Source organism: Gobio gobio, assembly GCF_949357685.1.
Source record: "Gobio gobio genome assembly, chromosome: 17".
NCBI classification, from domain to species: Eukaryota; Metazoa; Chordata; class Actinopteri; order Cypriniformes; family Gobionidae; genus Gobio; species Gobio gobio.
This window is the reverse complement of record NC_137110.1, coordinates 28,298,244-28,318,792: the sequence shown is the minus strand read 5'-3', so window position 1 is coordinate 28,318,792 and position 20,549 is coordinate 28,298,244. Positions and strand designations below refer to the sequence as shown.

The following is a 20,549-nucleotide window of genomic DNA, read 5'->3' as shown; positions in this document are numbered from 1 at the left end:
TCAGAAAAAAACTCCGACGAGAATTCTGCACACGAATTATGGATCCTCGGTTTTTATTTTTTAAAAGCACTTCGATTTGGGTAAAAAAAATATGTATCATGTATAGCCTTTATAATTAGGTCTATTTTCTTTGCGCAGCTTCGTGGAGTGGTGAGGGACAACAGCTGACAATAGTTTTTCACTCTATCATTCGATTCAGATGTAGCACACAATAATGATGTTGGTATATGTTTTCGTTATCTTTATTTTAAATAATAATTTACAATATACGAGTAACTAAACAGAGCTCTAGATGTGCGATGTCTCTTTTCCGAACCAAAACATTCTTGGCGGCAATTTGTCTCCTCTACCAATCTTAATCTCACGTCTATCAAGATCAGTCAGACCAATAGAAAATCTCGATTTCACCAGACGCCGTCTCTGGTTGGCTGCCACATTGCAGTAGGCGGGTTTTCACGGCACTTTCCTCAAGGGCTCGGGCGATACAGTAGTACCGATGTCCATCACTTGGTAGGATTTTCCCATCCAAAATAAATTCAATTTCGGGCGTAAATAACAAATATTTAATAAAACCTAACGTTTGTCTAAACCGGAAAGTGAACGGCTGCCTATATGGATGGATAGCCTGGTGTTATTTAAGTGTGTTTTTGTCGCTGTGAAGGACCGCAAGCTAACGTGCTAATTTTCATCTGTTGAGGATCAGTGACCAGACTGAGGACATACATCAATAACAAATTTACAAGTCATATGTTTTACTCATATGAGTAATAATAAATCACGTACTAGTCAGAGAGACTGCTAACCACTGGTATCTGATGTTTAGGTGATGATAGAGAGCTGGTTAAAGGAGCGAAGGCGGCTGTCTGTCATTAATGTGCAGATATTCATTTCGCCTGGTGTTATTTTTGTGTGAAGTTCCGGTTAGTTGTTAGTTTACGATGGCTCCTCAGAAATACTCGGCTCAGGTGATGAACTGTAAAGCCAATGGTGCTGTATACCCGTCTTCTGGCGTGAGCTCACTCAAGAAGCCCAAGATGGAGCAGCTGCAGGCCGACCATGAGCTCTTCCTGCAGGCCTTTGAGAGTGAGTCCACATCTGTCTCATTTAGCACACAAAGTAAAACCACTAACGTTAGCTCTTACTGAAGGACTCTGAGAGAATAAATTAACACTCACATCTGTTAAAACACTTAATCATGACAAAGTGCTCTGCCATTAGATACGTGGATGAGTCCTTAGGTTTATCTTTGTGATGTCTTTAGGGTTTGTACACGAGGCAGCATTTTATTACTATCTCTTATGACAAGCAACAGACACAAGTCGTCATTTTACAGAATAAGCTTTAAAATAATGCATTGTTAACTTTTGCATGTTCCCTTCAGAGCCTACTCAAATTTACAGATTCCTTCGAACAAGGAACTTGATAGCTGTAAGTATACCTTCATAAGTTAATCAAAAGTTTTAACATTGAATTTACATTAACAGTAAAGTTGATTCAGTTTTTTTTTCTTGCTCTTTCACAGCCAATATTACTTCACAGGACCCTCACCTTTATGTCTCATAGAAACTCACGAACAAATGCCAAAAGGTGGGTCCTCTCAATGTTTTTATGCTTTGCTTAACGCTCTTAAAGTGTGTTTATTGAATAAACTGGTCTTTTTTTTTTCTTCAGGAAAGCATTTAAAGTGGACGACTTGCTCTCCAGTGTGGAGAGAATGAAAGGGGAGCCCGAGTCTCAGAGGTATTGGTTTTCTACTGATATTTTGCAAGTTGTGTTCTGATAAATGTGAGGCTGGAATACGCTACACTACTTTTGAAATTTGAATAGATTTTAAAACAATAGGCCTCATACAATTGGTGACTTCATAAATGGTTACAGAGAAAAACTGAGGATCACGCACTACCAGTCGTTCTGAACACAAAGTAATGCAGAAACGTGCGCCTCATTGCTAGGAGACACATGACAAATGAAAACAATATGTATTCTAAAACTGGCTCTAAATATCAAACATGTTTGATTTTCTTCCGACTGGATGGAATCATAGTCTGAATCTTTAAAAAAAAAAGAGTATTTTAGCAATTTTCTGTGAAATCTGTCAACACCGACCGCCCAAATTTGCAGACTTGTTCTGACTTTCAACAAATAGCGTTTACATGGGACAAATCTGGGCAAAATCTGTTATAAAGGCACTTCATAAATACAACTTTTTTTCTTTTTTTTTTCTTTCAGAATTACTGTTTTTTAGAGAGACTAAATAGTTTTCATGGAAAATTGTGTTATAGGAAAATGCTAGGGATGCACCGGTTGACCGGCCAAAAACCGGCCGGTTTTCTTTGTATTTTTCTGCCGATTTTTCGGAAGTGCGCTGCGTGCACATACGCCTATATTCCAATCATTCGCGAACATGTCACTTGTGTGTTACAAACGGAAACTGGAGAACTGAGGGAAGAGACGAAATCCGCTGAAGGGAATGAAGAGCCGCTTTCCTGCGCGAGCTGAAGTTGTGCGAGCTTACCTCTCCGCCTGCACAAGCAGATAGTGAGCGTTTGTTCAGCTCAGTTTCTCACGTGTTGGATCGGATGAGAACGAAACAGACTAACTTGTGACAAAGCCGAAATACTTATTTTTGTAGCCTAAAGAAGAACATGCATGCACTTTTGAAATTAAATACTATCAGTTCTGTAGCCTATAGGATGATCATTTTTATTTTACCTTAAAATTACATTGACTTAATTTGATTTAAAAAGCACCTGCTGTAGCATCTTACTTTTTTTGGTTGCACTAAACATTATTTGATTTAACATTTTGGAACAATTATATATTTTGGTTTTATTTAATTTCTCTGGTAAAGACTTTTTTTCTTTACACTGAATTTAAAAACAAATGCTGATTTAAGTAACATCTTTGTTTGTATTGCAGAATATGCAGTTGTTGCCTTTAATTTCACCTTTCAGCCTTTTAATTTCCAATTCAATTTCTCGTTAATTTCAGATTGCGGACTTGTTTGCATTAGCCAAAAGCCAATTTAACCTTTTAAATGCCAAATAAACATCTTGTTCATGTATACTTTTGTTCTTTTATTGTGTAAAAAAGAAAATCGGTATCGGAATCGGCCAGTTTTCTTGAAAAAAATCGGTATCGGAGTCGGCCATGTAAAATCATGATCGTGCATCACTAGAAAATGTTCCAATGTTTTTTTCCAAATGATGACGTCATTTTTGATTTCAGCTTGACTTCACATCTGCAACTGACATTCACTGGATTTTTTCACAAGAATGGTTAGTCTAAATCTGCCAAAATTGTACCAATGTGTCTGAATTATCATCTTAACTCTTTCCCCGCCAGCGTTTAAATTTTTTTTTGCCAGCCAGCTCCAGCGTTCTTGATAATTTTCAAAAATGTAATGGCCCATAGAATATTTTGTTGTACGTATATCTGAGCATGCAATATATCAAAAGAAAGAACAGACCTTCTGTTTTTTAAACAAAACAAAACAAAAAAAAATTTGATTCTAGCTTTTGGCCTTTTTTTATCACACTTGAATATGGATAAGTTTAATAAAAAAAAGCAACATTTTGAACAAAGCTGAGAAAAATCATGTTTTTGTCAAAGACTACATCCAGATCAGATTTAGAACGATGATCAAACACCGATGGATTAGATCGAGTCCATCAACACCCCTAATGCTTGCGTGCCTATAGCTGCCCTGGGTCTACATTTCATTCAGTAACATTAGATAGATTTGATTTATGTAATGTTTAATGTTGATGATCACGTTATTCTGGTGCTTCTTCCCCTGTGTTTTGATCAGGATATTCTGTACTCATTCAGAAGATGCGTAATAGCGCCCCTACCGTATAACAGTTAAAACACAGAAACACAGAAAATTCTGTGTTTGGCGGGGAAGCGTTTTCTTAGAAATAATGGAAAATTCCGTGTTTGGCTGGGAAAGAGTTAATGTACAATAACCATTTCAGGGTTCTATTATAATTTTGTTTCTTTACCAGATAAGCCATGTCAAAACTCAGAAAATGATCAAAACTCAGTTTCACTTGAGGTGCTACTTGTCAAAGTCTGTCATAAAAAGCGCAAGGTGAGCTTCTCTTAAATGTGTTATTACATTAAAATATAAAAGGTGGCGAAAACAATAGTTAAAGAATGCCGATTTTAAGATAATAAACTTTTTTCTTAATGATGCTCATTTTGCTCCCTCAGGATGTCAGTTGTCCTATAAAGCAAGTGCCTACGGGGAAAAAGCAGGTGCCTTTGAACCCGGATCTCAGCCAAACCAAGCCTGGTGCCTTCCCTTCCCTGCTGGTTTCCAGCAATGAGTTTGAGCCCAGTAACAGTCACATGGTCAAATCCTATTCTCTTCTCTTCAGGGTGTCTCGCACAGGCAAAAGAGACCCCAATGGCTTCATCAACTGTGAGGCGGATGAGAATATCGGTGAGTGGCAGTGGTGTAGAATGCTATGAAAAAAAACTCTGCGAACATCCTAATCTGTTTCATGGGTTGAGTGTGTTAAGTTAAAGGGATAGTTCATGCAAAAAATGAATATGCTGTCATTTACTCACCCACGTGTTCCAAACCTGTACAGCTTTCTTCTGTAGAATGCTATCATCTAGAAGAGATATTTTGAGAATCTTTGTCCATACAAAGTCAGTATTTGGGGTCCAGTGTTCTTTGGACCCCATTGACTTTCATTATATGCACAAAACAGTTTTTCAAAATAATGTGTTCCACAGAATTAAGAAAGTCATACCATTTTTTCAGAACCGATCCGATACCAAAAATTCGGAGTATCGGCCAATACTAATACCAATCTGATGCCAGCACAGTTTTGTTTAAAGATTCGGTAACACTTTACAATAAGGTTAATTAGTTAACTACATTAGTTAACATGAACTAATAATGAACTGCACTTGTACAGCATTTATTTATCTTTGTTAATGTTAATTTCAAAATGTATTAATGCATTATTAAAATCTTGTTAACATTAGTTAATGCCCTGTGAACTAACATTAACAAACCATAGTTCATATTTTTATGAACTAACGTTAACAAAGATTAACTAATGCTGAACAGAGGTGTTGTTCATGGTTAGTTCATGTTAACTAATGCATTATCTAATGTTAACTAATACAACCTTATTGTAAAGTGTTACCAAAAATTCAATGTAGAATTTCTATACCTCAGTGTGGTGAACTGATAATCACTCTTTTGTGTGTTAAACACAATAGACAGCAAATTAAAATATTTAATCACAATCTATGACAAAAATACTACTATAAACTAGATTAGTGGATAATTCAGCAGCAAAAGTTGCTCTACAAAAATCACGAGGGCACAAAATTATAAAAATCAAAAAATTTTGTGGAAAAAAAAACATTTGGTGAGGAACAAATAAAAGTGAATAAGTGAAGCACTGAATCTGGTAAAATATTACACATTGTTGTAAAATACATTCATGAAAAACAAGTAAATATATTTATAAATATAGGGCCTATATACTAAGAAATTAAAAAAACTTTGTCTATGTCTAGCGCAGCATTTTAATGAGGTAGCAACATATTATAGATAGGGCAGAACAATAAAGGCTATTTATAATCTTTCATTGCGCAGAAGTATTATAATACGAAAGGCTCCAATACAGAGCAGCACAAAGCGCTTATGAGCATCCTGTGCGCAGGATGATGCGCTTGAAGGAACATGGAGTCACAGCGTGCAGCGCTCTGAACTGAACAAAAGTTCAAAACAAAATTTCAGTTACCGCGTGTGAAGAACAATACAATCTCTAGTCCAGTGTTGTGATCTAACAGACACCCGGTAGAAAGTAACACGATTTAGAAACAGCAATTAACAGCAAGATAAAGTAATTTTATGCAAAACCATATAGCGTTATCTTCAGATCAAGCATTATAACACGAACATTGAATCATCTTGGAGAGAGTTTCATCGTGTTGACTGTCATAACCAAACACAACAGGCAGTTTGAAAGCTGAATGGAGAGTGACTGACAGCCGCAGCAGATGGAAGCATTTACGTGAACTTGAATTTAATGACTTAAATATTCATCTGTTTTGTACCTCACATTCAACTATGGAATGGCTTCAGAAAACTTAATATAGTGCACAAAGCGTTGATGCTTTATAATGTTTTTGTGCCTTTTGTGGGCCACTGGGGCTTAAAGGCATAGTTCACCCAAAAATGAAAACTGTCATCATTTACTCACCCTCAAGTTGTTCCACACCTGTATGAGTTTCTTTGTTCTGCTGAGCACAAAAGAAGACATTTAGAAGAATGTTTGTGACCAAGCAGATAGAGCAACCATTGACCATAGTAGGAAAAAAAATACTATGGTAGTCAATGGTTGCTCTATCTGCTTGGTTACAAACATTCTTCTAAATATCTTCTTTTGTGTTCAGCAGAACAAAGAAACTCATACAGGTGTGGAACAACTTGAGGGTGAGTAAATGATGACAGAATTTTCATTTTGGGTGAACTGTCCCTTTAACAATAACACAGAATATTATACGCACTGTATCGGATTTGGATCAGTCCTGTCTGACCGATACCCGATCTGGCAAATAATGACGGTATTGGAGCCGATACTGAGTATCTGATCGGCGCATCCCTAGTTTGGAATGACATGAGGGTAAGGGAAAGATGACTGCATTTTTGGGTGAACTTTCACTTTACTGTCCATGAATCAAGGAGAGGGATGACAATTTAAGGAGTATCATTTTTTTCAGAAAATCTGATGGTGAGTGACTGACTGAAATCGAACCTTTTCTATCATCTGTCCATGATGATGCATGAATTGGTGCGAAGAGCAGTTAAAGTTAGCACCCTACATTTTCAAACATAGCCTATACAGTAAATTGTGGACTGCCCACTGCAGTTGCTGTAGCCTCAGCCTCACAAATGCTTGGTTGGAACAAAACAGTGCAAAACAGTCTTAATGCTTTTATCTGTAGATGTAAAAGAGGAACTCCCATCCAGAAAGAAGCGATCCTTATCCCACAGAGGTGACGGAGAGACCACTGAAACATTTGTTGCTCAGATGACTGTTTTCGATAAAAACCGGTAAGTAATTTCAGTGCTTTCAAAAGCTTCATTTCACTTAGAAGTGCTAGAAAAAAATAAATGCTGTACCTTATGTGACACGCATGATAGCTCATTAAAAACAATTGTCCTTCAGACGGTTGCAGTTGCTGGATGGAGAGTATGAGGTTTCCATGCAACAGATTGAAGATTGTCCAGTCAGCAAGAAGAGGGCCACATGGGAGACCATACTGGATGGAAAGGTTGGTTATGTCTACTAAAATTAAGCTGTTAACCTTCCTATCAAGCATTTAAAGTTCTGAACAAAACAAGCGCAGGTTGCAGTTATTTGGCAGTCAAATGTTGTCGTGTGTGTGTGTTTTTTTTATTTTAAATCCTGAAGCTTCGTTTTAGGGCTGTACGATTAATTGAAAAATAACCGAAACCGACATTCAGAACCTCTAACCGACATATTTTTCTCATGTCGGTTATTTCGGTTTTCACATGACTCCGCCCCGTCAGTCACATCAAGTGCAGTTTGCAGGCACACAGAGAGATGCAGGAGCAGTTATCTATGTTTATAGATGCCCAGAATCACTATAGTAGCTGCATGTTTTACACAGTTTATACAGGTCAGTTAATTACTGTTCTTATAGCCTACGCGCTGATACACACACACACACACACACACACACACACAGAGACGGCGCGCGCAAGCCCCGAAGCCGCTTTCACTTTCGTCCTCATAAAGTTTGTCAAGTATGCGTTTAAAGGCTTGCCAGTTTAAACATTTAAAGCGATTGTGCACTATTCAAAAACAACAATAAGGAAAACTTATCCGTTCAGTGCTCAGCTTTTTTCTGTGACATAGAGAGCCGAGCCTTGTTGCGTCTCTGACAACACGCGCACCCTGAAGGCAGACCTCTATCACCTGCGTCCTCACAAAGCTTGTCATTTGTATGTGGTTTAAGCCCTGCCAGTTTGAACATTAAAGCGAGTTTCGACCATCAGATATGTATTATGTTGAACTAATGCCTGATATATTGTGAAAAACGAACACTCAGACAGAAGCTCGCACATCACATTAAGATTGCGCGCAGAGAGCAGCGGAGAAACGCTGTGTCAATTCTGTCCTGTGACTAAAGTAAAGTCACTAAAGTAGCTTAGAAACTCAACCGTTATATGCATACATGTTAATACCTTTGCAGTAAGTACAAACCACAGCTTCATAATGAATAGAGATGGTATGAGTAATTCACACACAATCACTCTCATTAATGCATTCAAATAAATGAAATGCAGGCCTATGTGTTAATTTATCTGTATCTGATGTACAACAAACAGAAATCTGCCCCATAGACAATAACTGCTGAAAGTGAACCGTTTCCTTCAAGTATTTTAAAATCACAAAGAAATGCACTTTCATTTAAAAAAAAAAAATTCCACCTTTAATTGTAGAAAATATTTACAGTACAAACCTTATCAGTGAACTTACTCAACCTTATGAGGGCAAAAAAAGCAAAAAGCAAAATAATCGTTCATTAATCGCAATCGAGGTCAAATGTTCAATTAATCGAGGTTTTTATTTTTGGTCAAATCGTTACAGCCCTACTTTGTTTCCTGGTTTAAATCCCATATTTGAATAGTTGTATTTCATTCAGTGGCAATGTAGATTGCAATTGTTGATTCTTGTATTTTGAAGAGGTTGCCCCCATTTGAGACGTTCTCTCAGGGACCCACTTTGCAGTTCGCCCTTCGCTGGACAGGTGACCCGAGTGACCCTTCAACAGCCCCTGTGGCCAAACCTCTCTCCACCCGCAATTCTGACACCAGCACCACAGAGAGCAGACCCAGCACTCTCCGACCTGCACCTGTTGGTAAGGAAGCAAGTGACTGATCTTGCAGGGCTCAACAATAGGGACTGCCTGATGGCCCGGCGACAGCGTAAACAATGCTCGGGACAATTGATGGAACTGTCTGTTACCCGATAGAGCCAGTGCTGCATCGTCATGAAAGTTTATCACTTGCACATGTTTTTAAGTGATTTCTGAGAGGCTGCTTTCTGGGCACACACCTCACACTGAGAGTACCAAATTGAGTTCTTTCACCTTCAGCTTTTACAAACATATTGACAGAAAATTGTCAAAATGCCTGTATTGAGTATCATTGTAAAAATTGTCTTTTATGCCTTAAGTAAGGGTGCTCCGATTGATCGGCTACCGATCACCATCGGCCGATAATCGCATTAGGATGATTGATTGGCTGTCTCTATAAAGGTTGATCTTATAAACCGATCTCATATTGACGACGCCTGCAGTGAGGGCTATCAATCTCTATTCTGCGCGGGTAAAATAATTATAATGGTAAAGGTGAAGTACAATTTATATTTTTCATTACATAACTTACAAAGTAATTTGAAAACTTTCTGTGAGACGTAGTTTCACAAACAGCATGAGTTAATCTCTCTCTTTCCCTCTCAAAATGCAAATAGCTTCACATCAGCACATCGCGTCTGTATTATGAGAGCTGCACAATGCACAGTTTACACAGGAATTGTCACTTGCACAACCATGGCAGTGTCGGATCATGACTTAAGTTTATATTTTGCATTTCTTTTTAAGTGTTGCACATAAGGCCGCTTCAGAAAAAGCTAGCGAATACCAAATCGCACTTAAATGGTCAAATACAAACAAATGTATGTACAAAATTACCATCTTGATGAGTATGCACGTAAACAGCCATTTTTGTGAACGTATCCAGTTGAGAACGGTCCGTGCAGCTCTTAAAGTGACAGTCACAGCAGCTAATAATCCTGCTGCTGTCTCAGATTCTTTCTTTGTCTTTGATTAACATTAATGACACTGACTGCTCTTGAGTGACTAACTTTTGTAACCTTAATTGTAAGGATTAATCTGTATTTAATTTATTCAGGGAAGACCATCCAATATTATTTTACATCTGATTAAATTTCTTTAGTATTTCTTTAGTAATACTACTGTTAGACCTACCTGAAAAAAATTAAATCACTGTTTATTTTATTTGTATTTTTATTCTATTTTATATATTTTTGCTTCTTCTTGTAAAATGTTTATTTGTTCTTATTTTATTACTGAAATAAAATACCTCCCTCCCTCAAATAAAAAAGTCCCCTCTCAAGAGTCACTTAAGGCGGGGGGGAACTCCCCCCATTAAAAAAAATGAAATGCAGGCCCTGGATGAATGTCTGTAAAAATCTTGATTGGAGCATCCCTATAAATAATTCTGTTAATCATGATCAGTATCGGCAGATACTGCTTCCTGTGATCGGTGATCGGCTCCAAAAATTGGAGCACCCTTAGTCTTAAGTGAACAAACAGTTGGGAAGTAAAATGCATGTGTAACAGTATATTGGATCAGTGCAGCTCTAAAAGTGATAGCAGCAGGTTTTATTACTGAGTTTTTAATGTTAATCAAACAACAAAGGGCAAAGAATCACACACTGCTTTTGACTGAATAACTTCTGAAACTTTAATAAGGAATAATCTGTATTTAATTTATACAGTGAGGACTATGCCGTGTTATTTTACATTTGATGGATTCAATTTCTCTACCTGAAAACTACTGTTAGACCTTCCTGAAAAAAACCTTGCTTGTAATTTGATTATGTGTTCTTATTTTATTACTGACAGTTTACGTCTGTAACAATATTTGAAACATATTTGAAATGTTTCCAACTATTTGTAAATCGTGAGAAATTGCTATTTTAACCAAGGAACCGGGACGTGTGAGCTATGCGTTTGAGGGAGTCGCCTGTCGATTGCGTCATATCTGCATTAATCTGATTATATCTATAATCTGCGTTTATTTAGAAGAAACGCTGTACTCTCACTGCAGTGTGAACAAGTGTCATAGCAGCCGCCGAGCGAACGTTATAACTTCCTTTTCAACACACTCAGATATATATCTAATACGATTAACAGAGTTGTGTTACCTCATACTCATGACTGGAAAAGAGGAAGTGGCGCCGGCGACCGTGTCATAATACAAGTCCCGCCAGCGACTATGCCATAATAACAGTCCCGCTCTTCAATCACTCCTGCGGCCTTGCTTAGCTCCACAACACTCGGTCCTGCTCTGCTTCATACTACAGTAATGTTAATCATCGCATCCATGAACATGATTTCTGCCCGAGTCCTATCCTGACTCTTTTCCACCAGCTGTGAGGTGAAGACCACATGTGCCAAGATTCTGCGCTCAAACGTGGCGTCATCAAACTACGCCTTTGTTTTGAACAGGCGACCTCTAGTGGACGGAAAAGTTACATAGTGTAGCTTTAAGATTATGGGTCAAAATTAAAGAGAAAAAAACATAATTAGGCCTATTTTATATATTTATTACTTTTTTGTGGTGGTGCCAGTGAACATTTTGGCAGGGCAAGTCAAAAAAATTTAACCAAGAAAAAATCCTTTGTGAAAAAATCCACGTTGTGCCCTGTCTTGTATAAGTTTGTTTGCAGGTATGTCCTGCTTGGTCTGAAAACGTACTAAATTCTTATCTGATGACTATAATCATTAACATAATGCAGGACCTGCTTTTTTCTTGTACGTAATATCTGATCAAGGCTCTGTTTAGTGATGAACCTGTAATGGTGAATATAGTTGTTTGATGTTCTTTTCTCTCAGCGGTGAAGGATTCAGTGAGCACCAGCATACAGACCAAGAGAGAGCAGTCCCCCTGTGAACCCAGACAGAAACTACGCATCTTTTACCAGGTCGAACTCTTTATGATGATACATTTTACATATGTATATTGCACTCTTTAAAGGGTCTATATCTAAGAATGTATTAATGGCTTTTTTTATTGCCAATGAGTGTACGGCTTGTAATCAAACTTAAAAAACAAGACCTTCCCAGACTTCCTAGGTTTTATTAAATACTGTAGACGGATTTTTATGTAAAGGACGTGAGACGTTTTTGCCAGGAATATCTAAAGGTTTATGCGCGCTTCTGAAAGCCTCTCTTACGTTCTATGTCACATGAAACAAATGCTTATACTGTACTTTAATGTCAATGTGTCATGCAAAGAAAAGGGATTAATTAAAATTATAGTCTCACAGAGCCATATAGTCTATAGTCCCTAATATACTTTAAAATCAAATGTTATCATTTTAATGACCTCATTTGTTGACATGATGCCGGTGAATTGCAGAGCTGATGCAAGCATATCCACATCGCTATGATCAGATGACTTCTTAACTGCTGTTTTCTCACCGCTGTCATTTTTGTTGTGTGTTTCTTTTGTTATTGAGAGGAAAGCACGCAGCACATATTTACATATTCATCTAAACGTCGCTCTCCACAACGTGGACAGCGTCTGGATGTTTGTTAACAGTATATCGCTTCTTTTTACTCTAAACAAAGAATGAAAAGGAACTTCACAGTGAGTATATCAGGGCCTTGAGTCACATCTCTTATGTTACGTGTGCATGAGTGCGAGCACAAGCAAATAAGTTGCTGACTGCAGTTCGCTTGATGGCCACCAGTGTCGCTAATAACAAGGGTTTTTGAATTCTACATATAGCCCTTTAACCTCTTAAACCCTGCGGACCCTGTACAGCAGGGGTGTTCAACATAGACATGCTGCGCATTTGGCCCGTGGGCCGGACTTTGGACACCCCTGCTGTAAATGGTCCGGAATGACATCATCAAGTATATACTTTAAATTTGAAATGTCTGTGGAGGAGCTCTGACCTCATATGTAGTACAGTTTGAAAGCTTAGAGTCTCTACTTTCTGGAGACATGCATCACTTTGACATTTGTTTTACACAGAGTAACTTATTTACTTACTCTGTGACCATTTCCTCCCTTTATATTAATTTGAATAAATCTTGCATACAACATGATACAGACAAAATTATTTTTTCCAGTATTTTCTGGAATCTAGTGGAAACAGCCCAAACTGTCTGCAGGGTGCTAGAGCACACAAGGGTCTGAGTTACACACTTTCAAAAAATCAAAAAGCGCCTCTTTTTAGGGAGGGTTATTACAGCTCAGACAACATATACTTACATGTTTATCACTTTTAGCAGTGGTTTATGTAACTTCAAAGGGTTTCCCGTTAAATGACACCCAAATTGTGTATTTAGACCACTGTATGTGGGTATGGAAAGCTTTTCAATTTGGGTAGGCCAAATCCAGACGGAAATCCCCAAAAATGGTCCCAGAGCTTTAGTGGTTAAAGTCCATTTGTATATCACCAAATAGTAAGAAAACAACACAATTTACATTGAAGGTTTACTGGAGAACCAGCTAAAAATAAGAAATCTTGAACTCTATGCGACATGCTGTTTTATATTTGTCCACAGTTTCTGTACAACAATAACACTCGTCAGCAAACAGAGGCCAGAGATGACCTGCACTGTCCCTGGTGCACTCTCAACTGCCGTAAGCTCTACAGTCTGCTGAAACACCTCAAACTCTCCCACAGTAGATTCATCTTCAACTACGTGGTGAGAACAGGAAGACACTATCATGAGTCTTTGCCTGCTTTGTTTCAAAAGATGAATACAACAGTTTTATTAATAGTTTAATACTTACCGTGTACAGTTCCTTATGTTCATTTTATTATTTCTTATATATTGTATGCATGACAACTTTTATTTGGAACAAGAACTAGGAGGGCTTATGCTATAATCATTGGTCATGTATCTGAATTCTTGAAATTGTCTATGAAATTGTCACATGACTGTAAAAATGTCTGTTTTCCAGCCTCATCCTAAAGGTGCTCGGATAGACGTTTCCATAAATGAGTGCTATGACGGCTCGTATGTCGGCAATCCACAAGACATCCACAGCCAGCCTGGCTTTGCCTTCAGCCGCAACGGTCCTGTGAAAAGGACAGCTGTCACACACATACTTGTTTGTCGGTATGAAATGTCTAAATGTGTCACTGTATTTTGGGAAAAATGCTTTATTGTTGACTGTAGGTTAATTTATATACTGTATATTCGTATAGTTTTTTTGTTTAAAGTCATCGTGAAATCAAAATGGACAATTCTTAAAGGGTTAGTAATAGTTCACCCAAAAAGGAAAATTCTGTCATTAATTACTCGCCCTCATGTCGTTCCAAACCCGTAATACCTTCGTTCATCTTTGGAACACAAATTAAGTGTAAATTTACCCTTGTAAAATTCTGAATCATCCATCGGCATCAACTTCATAGCAACTTTCAAGGTGCAGAAAGGTAGTAAAGACATCGTTAAAATAGTCCATGTGACTACAGTGGTGCAACCTTAATTTTATGAAGCGACGAAAATACTTTTTGTGCGCTAAAAACAAACAAAAATAATGACTTAATTCAGTAATTTCTTCTCGTCTGTGTCATTCTCCTACGCTGTTGACGTAGTAAATACAATACAGTGCTTCCAAGTTCTACGGCAGAACGGCGGCTCACCATTGGCTAGCTCCTGCATCAGCATTGCACGCATGAGTCGTGGTAAGCCGCCGTTCTGCCTACGATGACAAGTACGCTTGTCCTTTACCAGATGAGAAGAATCCTTCCCCTTCCAGCAACTTGTCAATTACATGAAAGAATTGTAGCAATTAGCAAAGACAGCGATCAGTTCCCGGTGAACAAAATTAAGTCCCACCAAAGTTTTTTTCCTCTTTCGAAAAGTTTCTGACAGCTATTTAAAATCGGCTCATTTGTTTTTTATATTATTTGGGTTTTCAATTGTCTTCATTTTTGATGTGCACATCCTGTATATATTTTGACATTGAATGAGCCAGAATGCCGAAAAATATTGAGAGTAAGTCAAGTCAACCTTTATTTATATAGCACATTATACAATACAAATTGTTTCAAAGCAGCTTTACAGGGATAAACAGGAAAATAATTATCTTCCACTCAGGTTTTGCTTAAACCATTATGAGTTTTACTTGATAAAAAAATCACTGCTTAGGGCATTTACATGACCTTACTGTATTTTTCGAATATTGAGCATAATCGATGTATGATTGTGCATGTATTTTGACTGTTCTTTTTGCTGATAAAATCAATGGTGCTGCAAGCTCTTAATTTAATAATTTAATTTAAAGGTCCCGTTTTTCCAGTTTTTTTGAAGCTTTGATTGTGTTTACAGTGTGCAATATAACGTGTTCATGTTTCGCGTGTAAAAAAACACAGTATTTTTCACACAATGTACTTATCTGTATACTGCTGTTTTCACTGTCCTAAAAACGGCCTGAGGATTTCCTTATTCTATGAAGTCCCTCCTTCAGAAATACGTAACAAGTTCTGATTGTGCCAGCGTAGGGATGGGCGATATGGACTTAAAAATTTATCCCGATATTTTCTAGTATTTATTGCGATAACGATATCAATGACGATAAATGTAGTATCATTCCCCATGTTTTTGGATACAAGTGAAAGCTGCATGTATTCTTGAGAGACTCAGAAAAACAAACAATGATCTAGTAAAACGTATCTGTCATCAAATAGGCTCATATAATACATAAAAAAAATAAATAAATAAATAAATATATATATATATATATATATATATATATATATATATATATATATATATATATATATATATATATATATATATATATATATATAATTAATTAATTAATTAGTTTTTTATGTGAAATTCCACACCAGCCTTTTCAGAAATGGAAAAGTTGCAGATATAATTGTCTTCTGTAAAAGTGCAGGTAATGTTTAAATAGTGCAACTGTGCTAAAAAACATCACACAATACAAACAATAATAATTTTGAAATCAATGACAAGTTTTACATGTAAACCGATTCTGTATTTATTCATACATGGTGCAAACAGTGGTAAAAATAGCAGAGGCAGCAAAAGTAATTATCCAAAAAATGTCTTCAGATTACAAAAAAGTTTAAAATAATGATTTAATGATAGAACTTCAGTAATTTGAGTAAAGATAATAATACCACAAATTCTTCTACTAAGAAAAATAAACTGCACTAAGGAATAATGAGCTTCTGGGTTCATGAATATTAATCACGTTGTCAGCGCTCATTCAAACTGATTTGTTGAAATCAAAACATAGTAATAGGTGCGCGCCAGCCAATGAGATTCCCGTTTGTGCATTCGTTTCTTCCTGTTTCATGAAAGGCTGAATAATTCCAAATAAACGCCATTATTTTACAGGAAAATACAACAAAAGGATATTGTTTACATGTAGCACGTCAATTCTGTGTGGTATAAGACTCTCTCTCACTCTCTCTTTGAGTGTGTGTGAAACACTGAGCGCTCTCAGTCGCGCGCCTCACACTAGTGTTAAATGTGCGTCAAATACACTGCGCATTCATTGAGTTGAACTGAAATAGTGTGCTTTACCGATCGATTGAGACAGAGCGAATCTCTTAAGCGCTCAGTCCAAGTGCTCAGCGAGTGAAAATACATCTGTATGTACAGGTTCAGATTGCCCTCAGGTAGCCCCTCGTTTAGCTATGGACTCTTCAGCAGCTTCCGCCATAGTTGTTTTCGTTCTGCACGTGAGATGCGGATTCAGTGCCGCCGCTCCCATTGCGCGGCGAGGGCACCGAGCATCACAAGAAAATTCTCTCTCCAACCCCCGTTCAGCCATACAAATTGACGAACGCAGCCAACGCGGCCATCATAAAGTAATAACGGCCAGCGGCGGCACTGTGCGGATGGGTCGCGCCATCAACTAGGCTTTATCGTTATTATCGCGGGAAGACAAATTCTTATCGTGGGGAGAATTTTTACCGGTATATCGCAAACGATAAGATATCGCCCATCCCTATGCCAGCGGTTCCCGGGTTGTGATTCGACAGCAGCTTAGCGCACGTTGCCCGGAAAGGTCACGCCTCTTACATAACGGGGAGATGCATGCGCTCAAAGTACAGCGTCCCTGGCCAAACAAAGGTGATTTGACTCCGGGATGAAAATAACAGCGTCTCGACGACATGGCGACAAACACACTCTACAAACCGCTACAAACGCAACACTTCCTCTTCTCTATGTGGGAGAGCAACAAGACCACGCCCCCTTTTTTGCGTACTCTTGTGGGCGGAGGTTAGTCAACAAACTGTTCTACTGACGTCATTAAAGCAGGATTTACAGAGATGTAGTCCAAACCGGCCGTTCGCTGTAGGCTTTGAAAGGGAACTTCTGTTAAATAAAATATCTCGCTTGGCATTGAACTTTGAGCTTTATAATTTTACAGGTATTATTTATGCTCTAACAGCAACATTACACACTAACTAAAGTTTGAAAAATCGGATCACGAAGAACAGGGCCTTTAAATTAATTACATTTAATACGGATAAATGCAGAACACTCCTGTTTTATTTATGGTTGTGATGCCAGACACGTTACCCATGGTTGTTTAATCTCCCACTTTCACTTAGGCCAAAGCGAACCAAGCCAAGCCTGTCTGAGTTTTTGGAGTCAGAGGACGGTGAGCCCGAGCAGCAGCGGACTTATGTGAGCGGACATAACCGTCTGTATTTCCACAGCGACAGCTGCATGCCCCTCCGTCCACAGGAGATGGAGGTGGACAGCGAGGATGAAAGGGACCCAGAGTGGCTCCAAGAAAAGACCACCACGGTTAGTCGACTGATCAAGCAAGTGCCATTCTCAGAACAAAAATAATTGATATTTGCATGTGAATGGAAGAGCTCTTTTATAAATGAAGGATAATATATGAAGATCATTCTTTCGCTCACTGAAACGGTTCGGTTCATGTATTATGGTTGCACTGATAGTAGTATGCTTTGTTTTGCTTGAAGCAAATTGAAGAATTCACAGATGTGAATGAAGGAGAAAAAGAAGTCATGAAGTTGTGGAATCTTCACGTTATGAAGAATGGGTAAGAAAAATAAATTCTTATTGTTTTTCTTTTCCTTATAATAACTGTTTAAGTAGCTTTAAAACCTTGATCATAGACTTATACTGTAGCATCTTATTTGCTAACTGTCCATTCTACAGATTCATTGCTGATAATCAGATGAGTCACGCAAGCATGCTGTTTGTGGAGAACTGCGGACCATACATAATTCGCAGGAATTTGTGTCGGAACTTTCTCCTTCACCTGGTCAACCTGCATGACTTCAACCTGGTCACCATAGCAACCATTGACCGGGTCATGACCCGTATGAAGGAGATAGAGGAGTCACTTCCTGAACTAGAGGAGGGGCAGGAGTCCTCGGATGCCACTTGCAATGGTCACGCAGTGTCCTCGGGTGTTTCACTACATGGCAAACGCACCAAAAGTGGAGTCTCAGACTGAGAAAAATTATGAACAGAATCAATGAGCTCTAGTTTGAACTCAAATTCTTCATACTTAGAACATTAGTTCTTATTCTGATCTGCCCATATGCCCATTTATTAATAAGGAGCCCATTTGAGACTCGATTGTGAGTTAGCTGCTGGTATTACGAACTGACGCAAGTGCTTTTTAATTAATGCAAATTTTCAATGTTTTCCAGTGCAGTGTCTGTTATAAACTATTATAATTTCAGCAGTCATGTCTAGAATAAATCATTTTTTGTTTTTTCTGAAAAGAAGTGTTACTGTCGAATTGGGAGTACTGTTAATCTACATTTTCTGTATACATTTTTAACTTTTTTTTTTTTTTTTTAAACCACTGCGCGTTCAGTGATTATTTAGCACAGTAGCACTTGTGTCAGTGGCTGTAGACTCAGAATTGTTGACATGGACCCTAAGTTGTGATATTCAGGTTTCTCAAGTGGGATTTGAAAGCTTAACAGCTTTTCATTTCCTTTTTTATGACATACAGATGCTGTTTGATCGTTTTTAGATTGGACCAATCTATATATACACACATTGCATTCTGTCAACAGCTTGTTGTCTCACATGTGGAGTGTGAAGATCCTTTCCGTCTTAGAATGGCTTCTTCTGTGTGCATATTTTTTCCCAGTTCTCTTCTTAATTAACTAGCAATATAATGCACACCCCATGAAAGGAGAGCTGTGTTTGGGCTACAAGTCCTCATTTCATAAATCTTTGTAAATCAACCTCATTATGCCATTTAGAATGAGGATCAGGAATAATTTTCAGTCCTATGTAGGTCATGTCAAACCGATGTTACTACTGGATATGTGGTTATATAATAGTTTGTTGCTATTATAATGTTCAGATGTTGTACATGCCAAAGTATATCAGATACAGCATCCTTACTCCAATTTGTTTTTTTCTTCAAAATGCACAAGTTTGGTGTACACAAAAAAATATTTACAAATTAAAGATGTGTAAATGCTCGGTTACACTAATTGTGTTCAATTCAAAAATGCCATGGGAGATGGGACTACCTATTTTGGAAGTTACAGTGTCATTCTAACGTGATTTCACAGGAAATCATTGTTTACTATATTAGAGAAACAATTAATTTACAAGTAAATAGTTTTTAATTTACTTTATCTTTATCATAGATAGATCTTTATACGTTGAACTGGAAGTAGGCCTCGCCGTCTAGATTTTTTCAGCCGTTAAGCGAGAAGCCACGCCTCCGTGGCAATCATATCCAATGGGTGCAACATAGACCGTAAAAAAATATGGACGACGCGACTTCATTGACTTCCGCTGACCAAAGTTGAAGCTTTCATAGGCCCGCTCACGGCGCTGACATCTTGGGACCGAGTCTGCGTAGAGGCGCGATTATCAAAAGCCCGCCCACACTCTCGCAGATGCAGAACAATTCATTATGTTGGTGTGAAATAAACAGTTATGGAAGTGTAGAAATTAAAGCTAAAGTTCCAATCTCCTCCCAAAAATCCAGAAAAAAGTCCGTTAGTGCCTCAGTGACAACTTCATTCAGAGAAGCCGTCAATCTCAGCTGTCAATCATGACGTCACACCCCTCGTTTTTATACATGGATTTCTCGGCGACGTCATCACTGCTTGCGCACGCACCCGAGAGGCAGAAAGAAGAAATCTCTCGTGTTGTAGGTTAGTAGCGGCGTGTCTGTAAGTCAAAATGCCAAGGAGTTGCTGCGTGTTTAATTGTACCAACAGAGCCAGTGCTGGGTGCCTGATGTTTAACATACCTAGGGGGAAGCATGCGTTTGCCAAAAAATTATTACCTAACATGATCATTCATACATGTATCACAGCAACACTGCAAAATTAAAGACAGACAAACAGATCCAACTAAAATCACGTTTTATTGAGTCAGCAGTTATATACAAACAATAAGGAAAGCTTCAATGTTGTTGCAGTAGCGGACCAGCGATCTGTCTTTCTGCCTCCAGGATGCGCACGCACCCTGTAATGTTTGTAAACAGGAAACCCGTGTATAGCATCAAATAACTCACTAAAACTAAACTTATTTAAAAAACGAACACTTGAAATGAAATTATTGTAATAAAAACTGCCTAAAATGACAGAAACCATCTTTAGGAAACAATTATTTGAAGTGTAATTAAATTGTTTAGTGTGTCTCGCGCCCATTCTAATACATGGAGAGGCGGGGTTTAGGAGCTATACTGGGACCGGCCACCGGGGGGC

The 20,549-nt window shown here is 38.1% G+C and overlaps 1 protein-coding gene across 1 annotated transcript; it reads left to right on the top strand.

Annotated features, from left to right (window-relative positions):
* The first annotated feature begins 2 nt into the window (after window positions 1-2).
* Window positions 3-19,310, top strand: suz12b (SUZ12 polycomb repressive complex 2 subunit b). The gene is made up of 16 exons (XM_079841365.1): window positions 3-1,083; window positions 1,382-1,428; window positions 1,523-1,587; window positions 1,672-1,740; window positions 3,229-3,278; window positions 4,008-4,093; window positions 4,216-4,447; window positions 6,979-7,087; window positions 7,203-7,308; window positions 8,748-8,922; window positions 11,707-11,795; window positions 13,390-13,533; window positions 13,793-13,950; window positions 17,433-17,631; window positions 17,814-17,893; window positions 18,013-19,310. Exons 1-16 carry the CDS (start codon window positions 939-941, stop codon window positions 18,311-18,313), a joined length of 2,055 nt encoding a protein of 684 aa, XP_079697491.1. The 5' UTR covers window positions 3-938; the 3' UTR covers window positions 18,314-19,310.
* The last annotated feature ends 1,239 nt before the right edge of the window (window positions 19,311-20,549 follow it).

What these genes read in the sequence shown, in the direction of transcription:
- suz12b (XM_079841365.1), top strand. Translation starts at nt 939, where the DNA reads ATGGCTCCTCAGAAATACTCGGCTCAGGTGATGAACTGTAAAGCCAAT. An exon ending in GAACAAGGAACTTGATAGCT is followed by an intron (nt 1,429 to 1,522) that starts GTAAGTATACCT and finishes GCTCTTTCACAG; the next exon opens with CCAATATTACTTCACAGGAC. An exon ending in TCACGAACAAATGCCAAAAG is followed by an intron (nt 1,588 to 1,671) that starts GTGGGTCCTCTC and finishes TTTTTTCTTCAG; the next exon opens with GAAAGCATTTAAAGTGGACG.